Source organism: Colias philodice, chromosome 10 (genome assembly GCF_061535455.1).
Source record: "Colias philodice isolate Cphi_HAF_F1 chromosome 10, ilColPhil1 Martin Lab GWU primary, whole genome shotgun sequence".
Lineage (NCBI taxonomy): Eukaryota > Metazoa > Arthropoda > Insecta > Lepidoptera > Pieridae > Colias > Colias philodice.
The window spans coordinates 1,499,941-1,517,242 of NC_143095.1; the positions used below are offsets into that span (position 1 = coordinate 1,499,941).

The 17,302-nt window shown below is 33.7% G+C and overlaps 1 protein-coding gene across 2 annotated transcripts in view; it reads left to right on the forward strand.

The window, feature by feature from the left end:
- Positions 1–17,302, forward strand: part of Gdap2 (ganglioside induced differentiation associated protein 2) — a 68,929-nt gene that overhangs the window by 14,483 nt on the left and 37,144 nt on the right. For both annotated transcript variants that reach the window (XM_089699719.1, XM_089699718.1), the window contains exons 2-6: positions 11,423–11,594; positions 12,965–13,107; positions 14,300–14,432; positions 14,820–14,929; positions 15,241–15,462. In XM_089699719.1, the coding sequence (XP_089555845.1) occupies positions 11,434–11,594; positions 12,965–13,107; positions 14,300–14,432; positions 14,820–14,929; positions 15,241–15,462 (769 nt within the window). In that variant the 5' untranslated portion in view covers positions 11,423–11,433. The remainder of the gene's footprint in view (positions 1–11,422; positions 11,595–12,964; positions 13,108–14,299; positions 14,433–14,819; positions 14,930–15,240; positions 15,463–17,302) is intronic.

Consider the following 17,302-nt stretch of genomic DNA (forward strand, 5'->3'; position numbering starts at 1 on the left):
TTTTCTCGAGATAAACGTTTGATTTTGTCACGATAAAAGTGGTTTATCGCAGATAAAACCAAAACTAAAAGTAATTACACAAAATGCTCTGACAAATATCTTGCAAATGTTTTAATATAATTGTTTATGAAAAAAAAATCATAATAAGTATTACCATGTCAAGTAGAAAACGTAAAAGTGTGAAAATTAGAGCTAACTTGGTGATTTTTTTTTATCGAGTAAATTTTAATATTTTATGTTTTTGATTAAACAGAATCGTTGAACATATCATCTAGTTTGATATATATTTTATTTTTTAGATTTGGCCTTGCATATTACACGTATCATCTAATAGAAGATTGGTTATTTTGCTTTATGCGCCCTCTTAATATCCTTTGCAATTTGATACTTCAGAAAAGCTTCATCTAAACAATACTACACATGGTAACCTTTCAAATTATTTTAATAAGACCAAATTCAAATTGACAGTAATAAAAGCGAAGATCGTTTTGACGATAGCAGTTCTGTAATCACGCAAGTATCGGTTCAATACGGAATCGGGTTCACCAGTAATTGTATTTTACTTGCCAACTCCAGTTATTTACAGGGTCACTGACATGCCGGTCTATGACATTGGTAATGATTTAAAACTTCTGCATGAATTTCTCACAGCATTGTTTAATTATATTTATTAATCTGTACTATAACTTTAATAAAACGTTAGTTTTCAGAGATTGTAACTGTACAGTGCTTAAAATGCAGGTATTGGAATACAGATAGACGTAAAATAAAGTTTGCTGCTCGACTGTATAATTTTGGCTCTGCATCTAGAAACGTAGAGAAGCACAATCAAGACACCAAAGGATTGTCAAAACTAATATGTGAACTTTTATCAAGATTGTTCAAAACTTGAGCATATTACAAGATTTTAATGCTGCACAATTGTGGCTTACCACCACTGTGGTTGCACTGTTATGGCTCATTATTGGGACCCATTTATTCTATACCACAAATTATACATTCTATAAAAATATGCTACAAGTAACGGGATACAATACGGACTACCTACGTCTTCTTTTATGGGAAAAAATCCTTTTGTTGTAAACGGTAGAGCTTTGTTTACATGCTACGTATCAGAGCTGAGATATGAATAGTAGAGAATTTCTTGTATCTCAATTTTACGCCAAACCATTATAGCTTGGATCTTGTCTTTGTCTTCCGAACCTATGGCACGGATATGTTTGGATTACTTCTTGGACAAAGCAAAGCCGTCACATTGAGGTCATATGAAACAATAGCTTGTGTTTTAAAACTAGGTCATTAGGTTTCTATAGGTACTTTGGGAATTGAAGAATGCATTGTGCGCCTTTTGATGCACATTTGCGCGACAAAGCAAGACTAAATGCATTTAATGTGCTTTTCTATGACTTCATTTATGTAGGTTTCTTGTAAGATTCACGCTGGGCCTTTTGTTCGTGCTTAGTGAAGTCTGTCCGTTCGTGAAGTTCAGTTGAGCTGTTTGAGCACGTACCTGACTAATTTTAATGCTAACTTTAGTGTTGTTTTCACCAAAAAATTCAATCTGTCGTTGAATACAGTATTCATATTCAGTCCAGCATTCGGAACCATACAATAACCTCAACCGTAACAGAATTTTATATACCCTTTGTTCGGATTGCACAATATGCCTTTCAGTGAATATCATTTTTGGTTTGCAGGTAATCTTTTAAAAATATACTCCCATTTAATAAGTAATTTTATGCGAGTAGGGTAGGGTAGCGGTGGACCCGGTAAATGTCAACTCTGAGATTGCCTACTTAACTATAGTTCACTTATAAGCTAGCCCGTAAGGTTAATTTAAAACGGCTTTGTGGTAAATTGAATCATTCTAACCGGCTCATGTAATATTTATGAATCTCTTATTTGTGTACAGAATCATCGAGCTTTTTAAACTGAATTGCAGATCGGAGCTGAATCGAGATTGATTTTTAAAATTTATGTTAAACCTCGAATTGATTACGACCAATTCAAGAACTATTAAGTAATTCATCATTTACCAATTCAATTTAAAAAAAAATGAAGCAAGACTAACGAAGGCTTTCCGAGATTGAAAAAATAACGCCAATTTTAAGTTTTTCTAACTTTTACCTGAACTTTATGACACGTAGAAAATAATTTAAGGTGAAATCTTAATTTTTCATAAATTACGCTGAGAAATTATGATAACATGTCATGCTAGTAGAGTGAATCAATGAAATTTATTCTGTTGTCTGTTTCTGTTATTATAACATCGGACAGCAACTTTTCCATGACATAAATACGATACTACGTGGGCCACACTGAAAGTTTTGCGTAACTAATAAATAAAACAATTTATTTGTCTGATATTATATTTACTACTTTTTAAAGTATTCTCCGTTACATTTAAAACACTTTTTCATCCGTTCAAACCATTTCTGGAAACATGAGGACCATTGGTTCGAGGGTATGTTTTCTGCGTGCTGTTTGAAAGCAACCACGGCCTCTTCTGGCCACGTAAATGTCGAACCACTCATTGAATCATAGATTTTTGGGAAAAGGAAGAAATCGCAAGGTGCTAGGTTGGGATTGCGTGCGGCATGAGTCACGTGCTCTATGTTTTCAGAAGCCAAAAATGACTTTGTTTTGTTCGCGGTATGCGCCGAAGCACTGTCGTGGTGCAACAAGATGCGACTTCTAGGTCGCTTTTCTCTTATTTTTTCTAAGACATTGGGCAAACAAATAGTGGTGTACCACTCGGCATTAACAGTCTTTTGTTACTCAAGTGGATAGTGCAGACAGGATTCGTCTTAAAGAAAAATAATGCAATCATTTGTTTGCCAACCCTTCTCGCCTGCCTCAATTTGGTTGGTTTGCTGTCACTTTCAAACACCCACAAAGAATATTGGTGTTTTCTTTCTGGAATAAAACCATGTATTGATATTTCATATCCTGTCACGATATTATACACGGCATTAGAATGTGCGTAATTGTACTTTAATAGCATTTCTTAACACCAATCCTCTCGATGTCGTTTTTGTTCTGGAGTGAGTTGGGAGCGATCCACCGGCAACCAAGCTTCCTAACTTTGAAATGTTCATGTAAAATTTTCTGAATTTGGCTCATACCAATCCCTAAATGTCCTCGAATTTCCTAATAAGTGATATGGCAATTTTCTTAAATTAGTCGTCTGACGGTAGCCATATTTTCCTCCGTGATCGCAGTTGAGGGTCGACCTTCACGAATTTCATCATGGAGAGAAACACGGCCGCGATGAAATTCAGCATATCAATGCCTTACAGTGCTCAAATGAGGTGCTTCCCTCCCAAAAGTATTTTGAAGGCGAGCAGTGCAAGCTTTCGGAGAAAGCGAACTTCTAAAATCATCAAAAATCATCGCCCTAAAATTGTTTCGTGTTAGTTTCGTTTTTGCTAGGGACAACGAACTTCAACTTGAGATAAAAAAAATTGACAAGCTCTTCCCGCCAAATTTTTTTTTTCCTCAATTTATGAGACTTCATATGTTAAAAAAATATAACATTCGAAATTCAAACATTTATGGGTGGCCAGAAAAGCAAAACTTTTAGTGTGCACTAGGTATAACACGACTGTAAGAGATTTAGCAATGTAGAGAACCTCGTAGTCTTCTCGTAATAATATGACAATTGGATTAATTCCCTAGTTCTATTGACGTTTCATCGCTAGTATCTTTGGTAAAAAGGAAACAACCTAGACCCAATTAACCGACTCCATGCAGATAATTACAAAGTATTTAGCTTGCGTGCTGCAATATTGACCAAGTACGTTCTTACTATCAAACGACCCGTTGACCCAGTCAATGTGAAGTTGGTGTTTTAAAAACAAAGGACGACACATGGCTTATCTAGTTTATAATCTATTCGGTTATTTTACGTGTAATCATATGTATGAACGTTAAATATTGTAAAAAATTTTCTATGCTGCTTTAATTTTAAATGTTGCCTTCTAAAGGGTTACTCGTAGGTATATAACTGTGGTATATAATTACCGGTCCCCAATTCATATCACTTCCTGCTTTCAAGAATATCGTGATTATTTTGGAGAAGGACAAGCTAAAACTAGCTTCGTTATAAAGAGTATGGAAAAAAACTTTGGGCGTCATCAGTTAGGGAATAATGTGAATAATGCTATATTATATTATATACATGTATTATTCCGAACTAGCATCATAATTATATTTATAGATAGCTATTTCTCAAGATAATTTCATAAGAATTAATAGAATAACCTATTGTTTATATGAGCCGATAATAAACATTGCACTATCATGAGATAATCTATTAAATCCACCTTTACCTATTATGTTCATCATTGTTATTATTTTATTGTTTTGAAGTTCTAAGCAGGCGTGAATGACTTCGTTCAATAACAATATTATAGTAGTATTTTCTAGTGTTTGATTTTACGCGAGTATTATACATTTAGAAATTAAAGATTCTAACAGATTTTACGCGATTATCGGGGAGACCCGTAACCAGTAACCACGCTCGATGCAAAGTGTGCGAAACGTCGGGAAAATAATATAACGAATAAATCGCGTTTAAAATCCGTCAAAATCTTTAATTCCTAAACAATTATAGTATGGATAGTAATATAACCGCTCACACTTTGCTTTGGTATCACAATAGAAATAAGGTAAACGTAATAGACAAGATACCTACGTTTTTGTGACTAAATAGAGATTAGACTGACCTCTCTATCGGAATTGCGTAGCCAATTTTTATTAAATATTTTGAAATCAAAACCTAAAAATTTTCTACTGTAGTAGATTATGGACATCAATATAATAATCTACCTTTTCACGAAAGGAACCTTACCTGATACCTCATAGAGCTCATTCAATGTGACCATAAAATTGTTAAAAGTATTGCGCAATTCGTAAATCTAGTGTTCCTAAAACCTTTTCGTATAGAAAACTTTTCTGCAGTCTCTCTTTCCTTGTTTTAAACTAGTTTCTACTTCTGTATGTCTAAGATAAACCTGTTGGGATTTACGATCTGTCTAGAATGTTAAATATTGCAGAATGTTTACCTGTTTCTTGAATTTGCAATGAAACGCATCTAGATATAGCTTACATTACTGGCATAAATATACGGCTGTTTATTGTATTTCTTGATTTTATAATATTTTTCTTTAAATAAAAATACACGTAGGTACTTGAAATATATGTGCTATAATGAAAAGATGGCTAGAGAAACATGAGATAATATTTAAATTTAAAATACATATTATCTCATCCTACTTTTAAGAAAAATTGTGACTGAAAGGAAGAGCTCATCAGCATCAACTAAATAAAACTTTTTCTTGTATATTTAGTATTTACATTAAAACTCTATAAAGACTATTTTTGTGAATGAGTATCATTGTCAGGAGGCCGTCATTACGCCAAAGCACCTCTTTAAAAATCTGACCTCGTTTCTGCTGAAAACTGCAGTCTCGGAAAACAGAAATTTATTTTTCTAAATAAATATTTAAGAGCTGTTATATATTTTACTTCAATTAATAATAATTATGACTACCTTATAACGGCGTTTTATGCTTACTATTATATTAACGAAAATAACAAAAAAAGCATATTTAAATAATTAAAAGATATAGATTAATAAAATTATACGGTTGACACACTCTATTATCAAATAATTATTACTGTGTATAATATTTTCCGACTGTACCAGAAAGATTTGAAATATACTATGTATGGATAGCTCTTTGGCACGTTACAGATAGATGATTTGATGCATTCAGTTTAGGTTTCGTTAGATTCATTTTAATTGGAAGAGTGATTCTGGATATCATTAATATGGGAAAAAGAGCCAAATTAATTATCTAGAAGTTACGTAAATTCGTAATTACATGCTCAATCTGATTGGTTTGACCATCTTCACCAAATAGACTAGATTAACCCTCTTAAAATTGTTAGGTATCAAAAGCTTAGGTCGAAATTCCTGGAAATCAAATTATAAGAGGCTACGCTGTGCACATTTCAGGCCAGCATGAACGCAAACTGTATTTCGTAGCCTCCAACTGCATGTTATGATTTGATTATAGGAAAATTTCAGATACCGAACTATTTCTAAATAGACCCTTCATTCCCGTGCACCTTATAGTGCTGTATTTTTTTTCTTTACTGTAAAAATATCACTGAAAGTAGCTTATTACGTTACGGTAAATCAAATGACGATGGCATTAAGATTAAGAGGCTTTTAACAAAGTAAGGCAAATAAAAAAAAACACAAAAATTAAGTACGATCTTCAGTGTCCAATAGCAAAGATGATAGCTTATATAACAGATCTGGCAACATAGTCTATCTTTGAAGTGTTCTCCTGACCTACTTCCGGGGGTCGTCGACCTTGTGACGTCACGTCCCAACCCCCTCGTAACGTCACCCTGCGTTGGAGGTCACATGGTCGCCGCGCCTCGAGCTGTTTAGACGTGTACACGAGTGGTTCTGTGATGACTATATTGGGTATGACGAATTTTTCATTAATTCTTTGGGTACCAACTATGAGATTGTATTGTGAATATGAGTGATAGTAGCAGTAGTGTAGCGTAGGTTATGACAGTAGGACATAATACTTAAACATCATGTACAACAAAGACTTCACACACCTATTTTTTTAGTTATTCGTGCGAATGTATCATTAGGTTGTGCAAAACCTCTTACTAAAGAGCTTACATGTATACAAATTCTTCTATCAATCTCAAAAAAAGCCTTTGTGATTGTAATGTAGTAAATATGTAGAATGGTGCATACCGTCTGTATTTATTCATTCATAATTTACAAGGTTACTTACGTACGTATGAGTAGCAGTTTTCATAAGAAATTCTATATTTGTTATAAACTTCATTCTGTTTAAATTGTGTCTATATTTATATATATATATAAATATAGACACAATTTAAACAGAATGAAGTTTATAACAAAATATGTAGTTACTTATTTGGGAATTTGTGGTTAGTAAACTACTCTAGAGTATAGTTTGATTAGTTTTTAATGTATTGGTACATGAAAATATAGGGAATTGATTGACTACAATAGAATTCTTTTACAATCAATTTAATTCTTTAACAATCAATCACCAGTAACGTGCATTTACTACGTATTTACATTATTGAAATTACCTTCCCTATATCACTTTGTTTGTAATTACAAAAATTATAATTAGAATAGTGCGGCTTGATACCTAAAACTTGCACAATAAATAAAACTCTTTTGTATTAGCTCAATCTTAAATGCTAGGTAAGTACTTAATTCATGCATTTTAAAGATGAAATTCATAAGAGAAATATTTTTAAAATAATGAATATAGCGCTTACTTAAAATTACAAAAGTAGTGTTACTATTTGACTTTACGTTTATAAATAAAAATACGTTTACCTACCGTTTGTAATCCTTTGGTTGAAAAATTATCGTCATGACAATATTGTAATGTGAAAAAATTGCAATTTTCCACATACAAGACATATTTCAGTGTGTGGCTTTATAGTAGTGTTACGTGTAAAATTTTATAGTAATTTATAATTATATCCTTCGGTAGAGTGCCGGTATCTATTTGGTTACATGTGTACACTAAGCCACCAAATAACGAAGACATACCTTAGGGAAAATGTACACGCATTTTCTACGTTGTAACAAGAAACTAATATCTTTATTTTTATACGATAAATACCTTTGATCTAATCATATCGCTGGCGGAACCGAACCACAATTAAAAAGCATTTAACCTTAAACAAATGAGAGCTTCGCTTTTCGATTACAATCTTTCCTCTTGAAAAATTGCTGATCTTTTAGCTGTGATAGAGACCCTTGAATTAATGATAAATATAAAATAATAAGTCATTTTTGTCGATGATGCTTTAAATAAACTTTCTATTGATAGCTTTTGTTAGTGAGGTTTACTATTTTAATTCAGTGGACAATGCTTTACTATGAGTACAACTAAAGATATTATTAAACGAGTCGCTTGTCCTGGCTTTGCCAGGTGTTGTAAGGTTCTTCTATGAACCATTTGATGAAAAAAATAAATAATTTGGAAAATCCAAAAGTGCACGCCTCATAATTTTTTTTTAATAAATATTTATTAATTATTATTTTTGTTTATTTAATAACAATTAAACCACATCGAATCAGACCCTGAAAAATGAAAGGGTTCTATTCCTGAGCATACTCAAGCGTAAGAGAAAAAAAAAGACTCGATTAGTAAAGTATTTCGGTCGCTATCGTGTTAACAAGAAAAAGGATCCGCACATACAGACACACGGACGTCCAAGACAGAACTTTTTTAAACTGTTTTTTAACTAGTTTAAATAACAAAAATGACATCAAAAATATCATGAACGTTAAAAATAGTGTTTTTTCTTAATATGTGTGTGTATGTATTATCTTACAAGTGCAATGTATGATACCTCAAGACATTTTAAGTTTGAAAAATCAGATGTTTTGCGCGAAGTGACAGTAGTACCCACCTCAACGCTTCGCTTATGAGGCGTGCAATAATAGTCTAAGCTAGCTACTCTAAAAAATTAGATGGAGCTAATTTTTTTGATATTATCAACAGATGTCTATTCGCCACACAGATAATATGACAAAAGTGAATATTATTATGTGGTTATTCAATATAGTTGTAGTTAATTTGGACAAGGATGTTAAAAGACATTAAGGACACAATGCTATAATAATTTATGAAGTAAACATGCATGTTTATAATAACATGTTTTATCCTATTTAGGTTAAATATCGTTTGTCATTCATTCGCAATTACCTTCTGAAGTGTTGTTTATAAGTATGTATGTATAAGCCTCGAAACCCTCATCAAAACGGGTGGAGTAAACTCGGAAGAGCGCCGGTGTTGGCAGCACATTAAGAAGGTCATGATGACTGACAGCTCCATATTATATCCTGTATCCTGTACCTTGCCTCTTCCTTAATAACATGAGTTTACGATAAGCATTAAATTTCATTTTTTTTAAGTATTCCAATGTATATTTAAATGGGGTACACAATGTTCATGTGTATAACAGAATCAGAAACATACACAAAGTGGGGGAAAAATGGGCATTGGGATAATTGCGAAAGTACATAGTCAAGTAATTTATGGAAAAAGGAATCAAGGAATATTTTTCTGCTTTTGTGACATCTTTCACTTCTGCCCCGCTCCTATTGGACATAGGCCAAAACGTATATTGCCTATAGCCTTTCTATCCTATACAAAATTCACAGTGCTAACGTGTATGGCCTTTCCATTCTTATATATTATTATATATTATATTCGCTGTGCTATACATATAGAGTATTATGATATGTATATCATAATACTCTATACTAATATTATAAATAAAATAAATAAAAATCTTTATTTATCCATACCTTCAATTACACTGTGTATTCCACTCAATTTATATAAACACAATACTTAAAACTATGGACATTATCGTCTAAACTAGGCCGAGCCTGTATCTTAGACGATAATATCTTCCCACTATGTAATATAAACTAATTATTCACAATAATACAAGCGTTCACAAAGTTACAAAAATTATCATAACAAAGACGGTGATTTGACATTTGCGTACTTAATAATTCTAAGAATAATGGACCTTATTAACCGATCGTTGATGACTAGTAATAGACCGGGAGATACTGACACAAAATTTCGAGTCATTTGTAACAGGATGGCGGTTCTACAGGGTTCTTAGTACGCAATGACAAAAAGAAAAATGATGGTGTGAACGCTGGTACCGGCGGCTTAGTCGCGTGGGCGTTAGTCGAACTCATCGGAAAATAGCGAAAGTCAAACGATTTGTAACAGTATGGCACTTATTTTTCCTGTAAGTTTGAGGATCAACGAATATAAATTCAAAATTTCAAAGATCTAGGTGTTGGAAATCTTCACTTATATAAATTAATAATAAATTTATTTTTCAAGTATGACAGCACTTTTTCCCCCTACTAGAAGTATGGCAAATATAATAATGGTCACATTTTATCAAATACTCTCAAAAAAGCCAAATGCAATACTGGTACAAAAAGATAGGCGAAATAAAAAAAGTTTGCAGATTTTCGGCGGTATGGCGACCATTTGGAATCGTCCGAAAAGTATGGCATGGCGATTTTCGTAAATGGCTGCACGACGATGGTTACCTGTGCAAAAGTTAGCTTGGTACAAATGGTTGAATAATTGTTTTTTTTAAATCAACACATTCGCGTCGGTATGGAGGGCTGTAAGTCATACCGGAAAAGTATGGCATGACACTACCGCCTACTTCTTTTTTATGGGCTATCGGTAAATTCTAAAATTTTTGTGTTACAAATCGTTTGACTTTCGCTATTTTTCCGACGAGTTCGACTAACGCCCACGCGACTAACCCACCGGTACCAGCGTTCACACCATCATTTTTCTTTTTGTCATTGCGTACTAAGACCCCTGTAGAACCGCCATCCTGTTACAAATGACTCGAAATTTTGTGTCAGTATCTCCCGGTCTATAAAACAACAACGAAAGTTATGGACTTAAGCTCAATTTAACACATTTAAGTTTTAAAAAAAAAATGTATTATGTATTATATTTATTTTGTTTGTAGCGATTGTGATTAGATTTTTTTTTATGTATTGTTATTTAAATTTGTATAAAAAAAATATATATATATGTTAAAATTAAATTCAGTAAAAGTTTATGTTGATTACATATTATTTTATTTGTTTGAAGATAAGTAGATCGTTGTAATAATGTACTTATTCCAAGGTTTTGAATAAATTTTCAATTTGTGTATAATTTTGTGATTTTAGCCAATTATGTATTTTATTTTTGCATTGAGTATATGTGGTACGCTTAGATCATTAAGTAATGATCTAAGGTGGTACGATATATATCAATTTGTTCATTTTGTGGTTCATTTATTTTATTATATAACATGGGACCGAGAAAGCATTGGAATTTTCGAATAGAATATGAATTGAATTTATTCGTGGGACAAACATTACGTTGACGTCCTAAGGTTTTTTGATGGTCAATTATATTTGTATGTTGCTCCATGATACAGGCTTTGATGAATAGCTGTCTGATAGTCAATACGTCACAATCAGTATAGATGTCGGATGTAGGGTATAATATAGGTTTGAAACGCATCACTTTGAGCAGAGCTCGCTGTGCTCTTTCTAGACCTATTATGTGAGACTTTTTTGCACCTTTTTAAAGCTGAAGTTTGTTTGAACACGCTAATCTCATGAACTACTGGTCCGATTTGAAAAATTCTTTCGGTGTTAGATAGCCCATTTATCGAGGAAGGCTATATAGGCTATATATCATCACGCTAAGACCTACAGGAGCGGAGCAATGCGGGTGTAACCGCGAGGCACAGCTAGTAATGAAATATTTCCGTATTCCAGAACACAGCGTGATGCGCGCGCCGCCGCAGGGCGCGGTGCCGCTGAGCGCGGTGACGCGCTGGGCGCAGGTGTCGCACGCGCCGCTCACCGACTACAAGGGCAAGGCGCCGCCGCTGCACGCCTACCCCGTGTTCCCGTACGATGACGTCATTAACAACCGGTTCGCTATATGGTAAGTGCGGTGTCCATCAAAGATATTCATATCCGGATTGTATAAAGATGACAAGATTTGGTAACTGATGTGTGGAAATTAATTGAAATAATCCACACACATATCGATTAACTGCTAAATTAAAACTGTTCTTAAATAAATGTAGGTATAACAATTATCAACCAAAAAATTAGTAATATTAATCGGCATTTAAATTGTATTTAAATTATTTACTCGGTTCTATTCTGCTTATAGGTAAAAACTTTAAACAAGAAATTGTAAGTAGGACAATTTTAAAATAGCCATTTTGTGAATTATTTTAATTTTAAACAATCAAAAGACGCAGATTCTGTACAAAACACAAAGAAAGTAATAAAAGTGAAGTGATCGCAGATATAACAAAGCTATTTTCATACTGTACTGATAATTGAATTAGTTTTTATTTAAAGCACTATAAAGAAAATAAGTTATTAATAATAACTTCTATTTATAGGTAAACTTAATCCTTTTATATTTTATTAGCTTTAAGCCATTACCTAATCCGTGTAAAAATATCTATGAAAAAATAGACTAAGGCTACTTACTAAGCTACTTGCTAAATTATATAATCATCCGACGGTTTTATTCGGTACTAGCTGTTCCCTTCGGTTTCACCCAAATTGCTCCGCTCCTGTTGGTCTTAACGTGGTGATATATAGCCTATAGCTTTCCTCGATAAATGGGCTATCTAACACCGAAATAATTTTTCAATTCGGACCAGTAGTTCCCGAGATTAGCGCGTTCAAACAAACAAACAAACTCTTCAGCTTTATGATATTAGTATAGATAAAACTACAAAGAATCAAATATTCGGTGTTACTAAATATTGTTTTTATTTATGCAGGAATTATAAAGAAACAGAACCTTTATTTATGCCGCTACCAGTTACCAAAGCAAGGGTAGCCGAGATGTGGTTTCTGTAAATATATTTCTTACTCCGTAGCCCGTAGCTCTTCCATTTATGCAATGCTGTGGCTGTGTCTTAGTTATCTGTAAAAGTGAAGTGGCAAGTAAGACACAAATATACAGGATAGAATTTTTAAATGAAACTGTCCATTATTTTTAAAAAGAAAAATTTTTTTACAAGTATTTCCGGAAATTGTTTTGCCACAGTCGAGTATCGAACCAACTAAAATCTGTTATAATTACAAACTCTACTTTTATTGCATCGATCGTCTGGATCAATTATTACAAGGATAAAATCTCTCTAACAAATTGATTAACGAAGAATCACAATACAAAATGTCCTCAAATCAATCTAGCAAAATCAATAATATTTTATTTAATCTATGTTTATTTAGGGATTATTGTCCAAAAGGACGAAAAATCAAATCTCTTTTCAAATATTCCAGGCAAGGTGACATATCAACCCTCGAAGTGGACGCGGTGACGAACACAAGCGACGAAACGCTGACGGAGTGCAACGCGGTCAGCGAACGCATCATGGCCGCCGCTGGACCAGATCTCAAGGAGGAGATTATTACTAGAGCTCATGGTGAGTTTTGGGCAAAATAATCAACTACATTCATAATCACACCCAATAATTGTCTGAAGGTATAACTCTGCCTACGCGTATATTGGGCAGAGTTTTCTAATAAGCAACTTTGAACATTACTGCTTTGAAATAAGATGTAAATTTCAATGAATGAATGATACAACGTCGCTCTAACATTTTTTAACAAAATTTTTATATCGCCTTTATTTAATAGCGTTTATGTGAAAATGTTGGAATTTCCAACATTCGCTACATGAAGAATTTTTAATATGGCTACATAACGTTTACGTATGTTTAAGGAACCATAAAAACTGAAGGAAGTTTTTACTGGCAGTGTTGATGTTTATCATGTTTTTATTCGCTTCACAAGCAATGAAAGTTTTTCTAGTGTAATCATAATTTATGATCATGGTAAAACACTGAATAAAATCAGTATAGTATAAATACATTAATATAATAAGTCATTAATGTTATATTTTATTATTTCAACTCGTTATGTTTCCAAGGCCATATTATATTACTATTTAAATTGAAGTTTGTATAGAAATGATATGTGTAACGACTCATTGTTAAACTCCGCCACTTTTCACTTTTATGATTATAGCTAAAAAAACAATAAGAAATTATCTTGAAATAACAATAACATGTCAATTATAAATAAATTATAAACAAAACTACCAAAAATTCACTCCCTCAAGTTTTTCTTTCGCATAACATTAGTGTTATCTATAATGTTCCACTAGTAATTAATTACTTTACATCCAAAACTTGCAAAGCGAATTTTTATTTAAGTACAGAAAATCTTTGGCTGTATAATCTGACCTGACTGATTTTAACATGTAGTAAAAATTGTAAAAAGTATATAACGAAATTGTAAAAAGTAGTAGATAGAATATTTGGTTTCTGGATCTTCGATATCTACTGAATTAAATTTGAAAATTATTTTACTACATACATACTAGAAAATAACATTATTAGCACGGTCAAAGAGCTATCTTATTCCTAAGTGATATAAGCTATTTCCGTCTCCAAGTGTCAGTGTTTACAAATATGATTGATGTTATTCAAATACCGTAGAAAAAGCAAATTCAAATACCTCTAGAAGAAGACACAGCGTGCTTTTTGTAGTCTTCATCCCATATTTTTTCCCCATACACGTACATATTTTTTTTTTCTACATTTTTCCATACAGAATGCAGAACGGGCGAGGTGCTAGTGACGCCGGGGTTCATGCTGCGCTGCCGGCACGTGATACACACGGTCAGCCCCAAGTATGTCGCCAAGTACCACACGGCGGCCGAGAGCTCGCTGCACAATTGTTATAAGTGAGTATTCATTTAAATAAATATTATTTGCATGTAAATTTTATTTTGATAAAAATGGTATTGATCAAGAGAGATTTGACAGTACTGTAATTTTTTTTTCCACTGGCACGCTTACAAAATTGAATAATGTAATTGTAATTTTATAAGACGGCAAAACAAATATCTAAAATAATCTTTCTCAGAAAAAAAATCTGTGTCTGTTGCACTTAAATTGAAAGCTAACATTAAATGTCAACACATTCTGAAATTTTAATTGCTATCAAGTTTTTAATTTCCACTTTTTTTAACATAACTCTAGTATCATCATCATAAACAATACAACAATAACTAGTTTTTACTTAAGTTGGCAATGAATAAAATTATTTAATGAGACTATTAAAATTCCAGGAACGTTTTACACGCGGCGGGCGATTTGCGCGCGCGGTCTTTAGCGCTATGCGTCATCAACACACCGCGCAGGAACTTCCCGCCTGATGTCGCCGCGCATGTTGCGTTGCGTGAGTTGATTTATTATAAATTTTTAGTAAAAAAAATTATGATGGGTCGAAATTTTTACACATTTTATAAAAAATTTAATAAACTTTATTGCAAAAACGCTTCATTTTATTTAAATTTAGTTGACAATTTTGTTCAAACAATTTACCTAATTGTGCATCATAGAACAGACGGTTAAGTCGGCTAGCTGATTTCCATACGCATCCGGTTTTTAATGCACCCGCTGCTAAAAGGATACTATAAAACTTACAAACTAATTTGAATCTTAACACTCGCACATAAGGCTCAATTTCAATTTCACATTCCTTTGCAGGCACGATCCGGCGCTACCTCGAAGCGAACCCTTTACCCACACTCGTGGTACTGGCTGGCGCGTGCGGTGCGGAACTGGCGCCATTCGCTGCACTAGCTCCACTATACTTCCCCCGCGCGGCCGGCGAGGCGGACGCAGCTCGCTGGGCGCTGCGGCCGCACGCCGACCCGCCCGAGCGCCGCATCCGCATCATACACAACCCGCACTCACACAGCGCGCCCGGTGAGTGCTGTATGAGCTTCCAACAACCGCACCAACTATTACTATTACCAACTACGCCCCGCGCTCTACACTACCCGCGTGCAGTACGGCACGCCGCACTGCCCGCCCAGCTGTTGCCACGTGCTATGCTGCACGCCGTTCCTCTCACCCCACTACCCTACATGCTATGCAGCACACAACACCTTTCCGTACGCCGTGCACCTACAGCGTGCTGTACCGTACGCCGCACGTAGTGCCTCGCGTATTCCGTACACCGCACGTGCCGCGTGCTGAACAAATAAACGCGCGGCGTGCTGCTATAAAAAAAAATTGGTTGTCTGTAAAGTCTGTTTACTGACGATAGTTGAACGTGACAACGTCCGATTGTGTCTTTGTCGCTCGTTCCGCGCTCTCGCTTGCACTTCAAGCCTTACATGGAACGCCTCAGAGCGAGGTAACGCCGCATGAGTCATGTTTTTTCGTGCGTGCAGCCGGCTCTATCGAATTATAAGACGTTGTCACGTCTAAAGTACATAGATTTTCACGAGCTACACACTTACGGCGACACGGTAAACAAATACGAACAGTGGCTACAAAATAGCTTACTAGTACATTGCTCCGTTCTTGATTGACCCTGCGTTGTACCCCGGCCGCATGGCGTGCCCAAGACACATTATAACAAAACATAATCAACGTATAATCTACATATTCATATACGATGCCCTTATGCTTAATCAACGTGCGTGTATCTCTAAAAATAAAAAATATATTAATAAACAAAATCTAGACTTCTTTTAAAACTGCTACAATGATTAATTTACCTGATATACATAGATTCTGAAAATTGCATGTTTTACGTTTCCTACAAAATATGATAAACAATGAATCAATTAAAATCTGTAAAAATATACAAACGCAATGCCCTTCCTGCATTCAAAGAATTCGATGAAACAATACTGTCTTACACGGAAATCGATATTTGTGTGATCTAGAGATCAATGCGATAAGAAATAAGAACGAAAAACAAATGAATCACGACACGTTGAACCGTAATGCGTCGTAATTATGACCCAATTATGTTATCGATTCGGTTTACCGATTATCGATGCTGATTTATTTTAATAGCTATTTTATAGGTGATTTTATTTACCATATAAAAAAAATTAAATGTGTACCCCTCAATTGTTCCTCTTTAAGTAGTTTTATTTAAGCTATAAATAAACATAAATAAATAATATAAAATACATTTTAAAACAGATAGAAAATATCTAATCACCTAGAAAGCATTCACAAAATATTATTTACTACTATTTAATCTAAAATTAAATTAGCAAAACTCTACACAAATCTATAACTCGACAAAAATTTTAATAAAGCGCACATTATTTCCTACTAACGGTTCATTATAAGCTGCTTCTTTTCCTATGAAATTTGTAAATTAACGACCCTAATTGCTGTTACATTTTGCGTAATTAGTGATCACATTATCATCAATTAATAAGTATCTTTCCAATAGTAATAAATGATCACTCCAAGAGTGCGGTGTTTTTTGAAGGAATTTTGTGATTTTTGTTCTCAAAAATGTCGTTTATTAACCGACTTATTCAGTTAATAACGGAATTACAAGGTGGGTTTTAAAACTATTTTTTTATTGTACTGTGTTTTACGTGCTTTTCAAACTATGGTCACGTCTATGTTTCTTTATTTCTTAAATACTGCACAAAAAGAGACAGGGGGATTTAAAAAAAAGAATATTTTGGCTACAATATATGTTCTTTAAACCTATTTCGTAGAATATTGAAATTAATTATTGTAAATATCGATTATAATTATTTACTATAATTATAAAGATTTGTGTTTT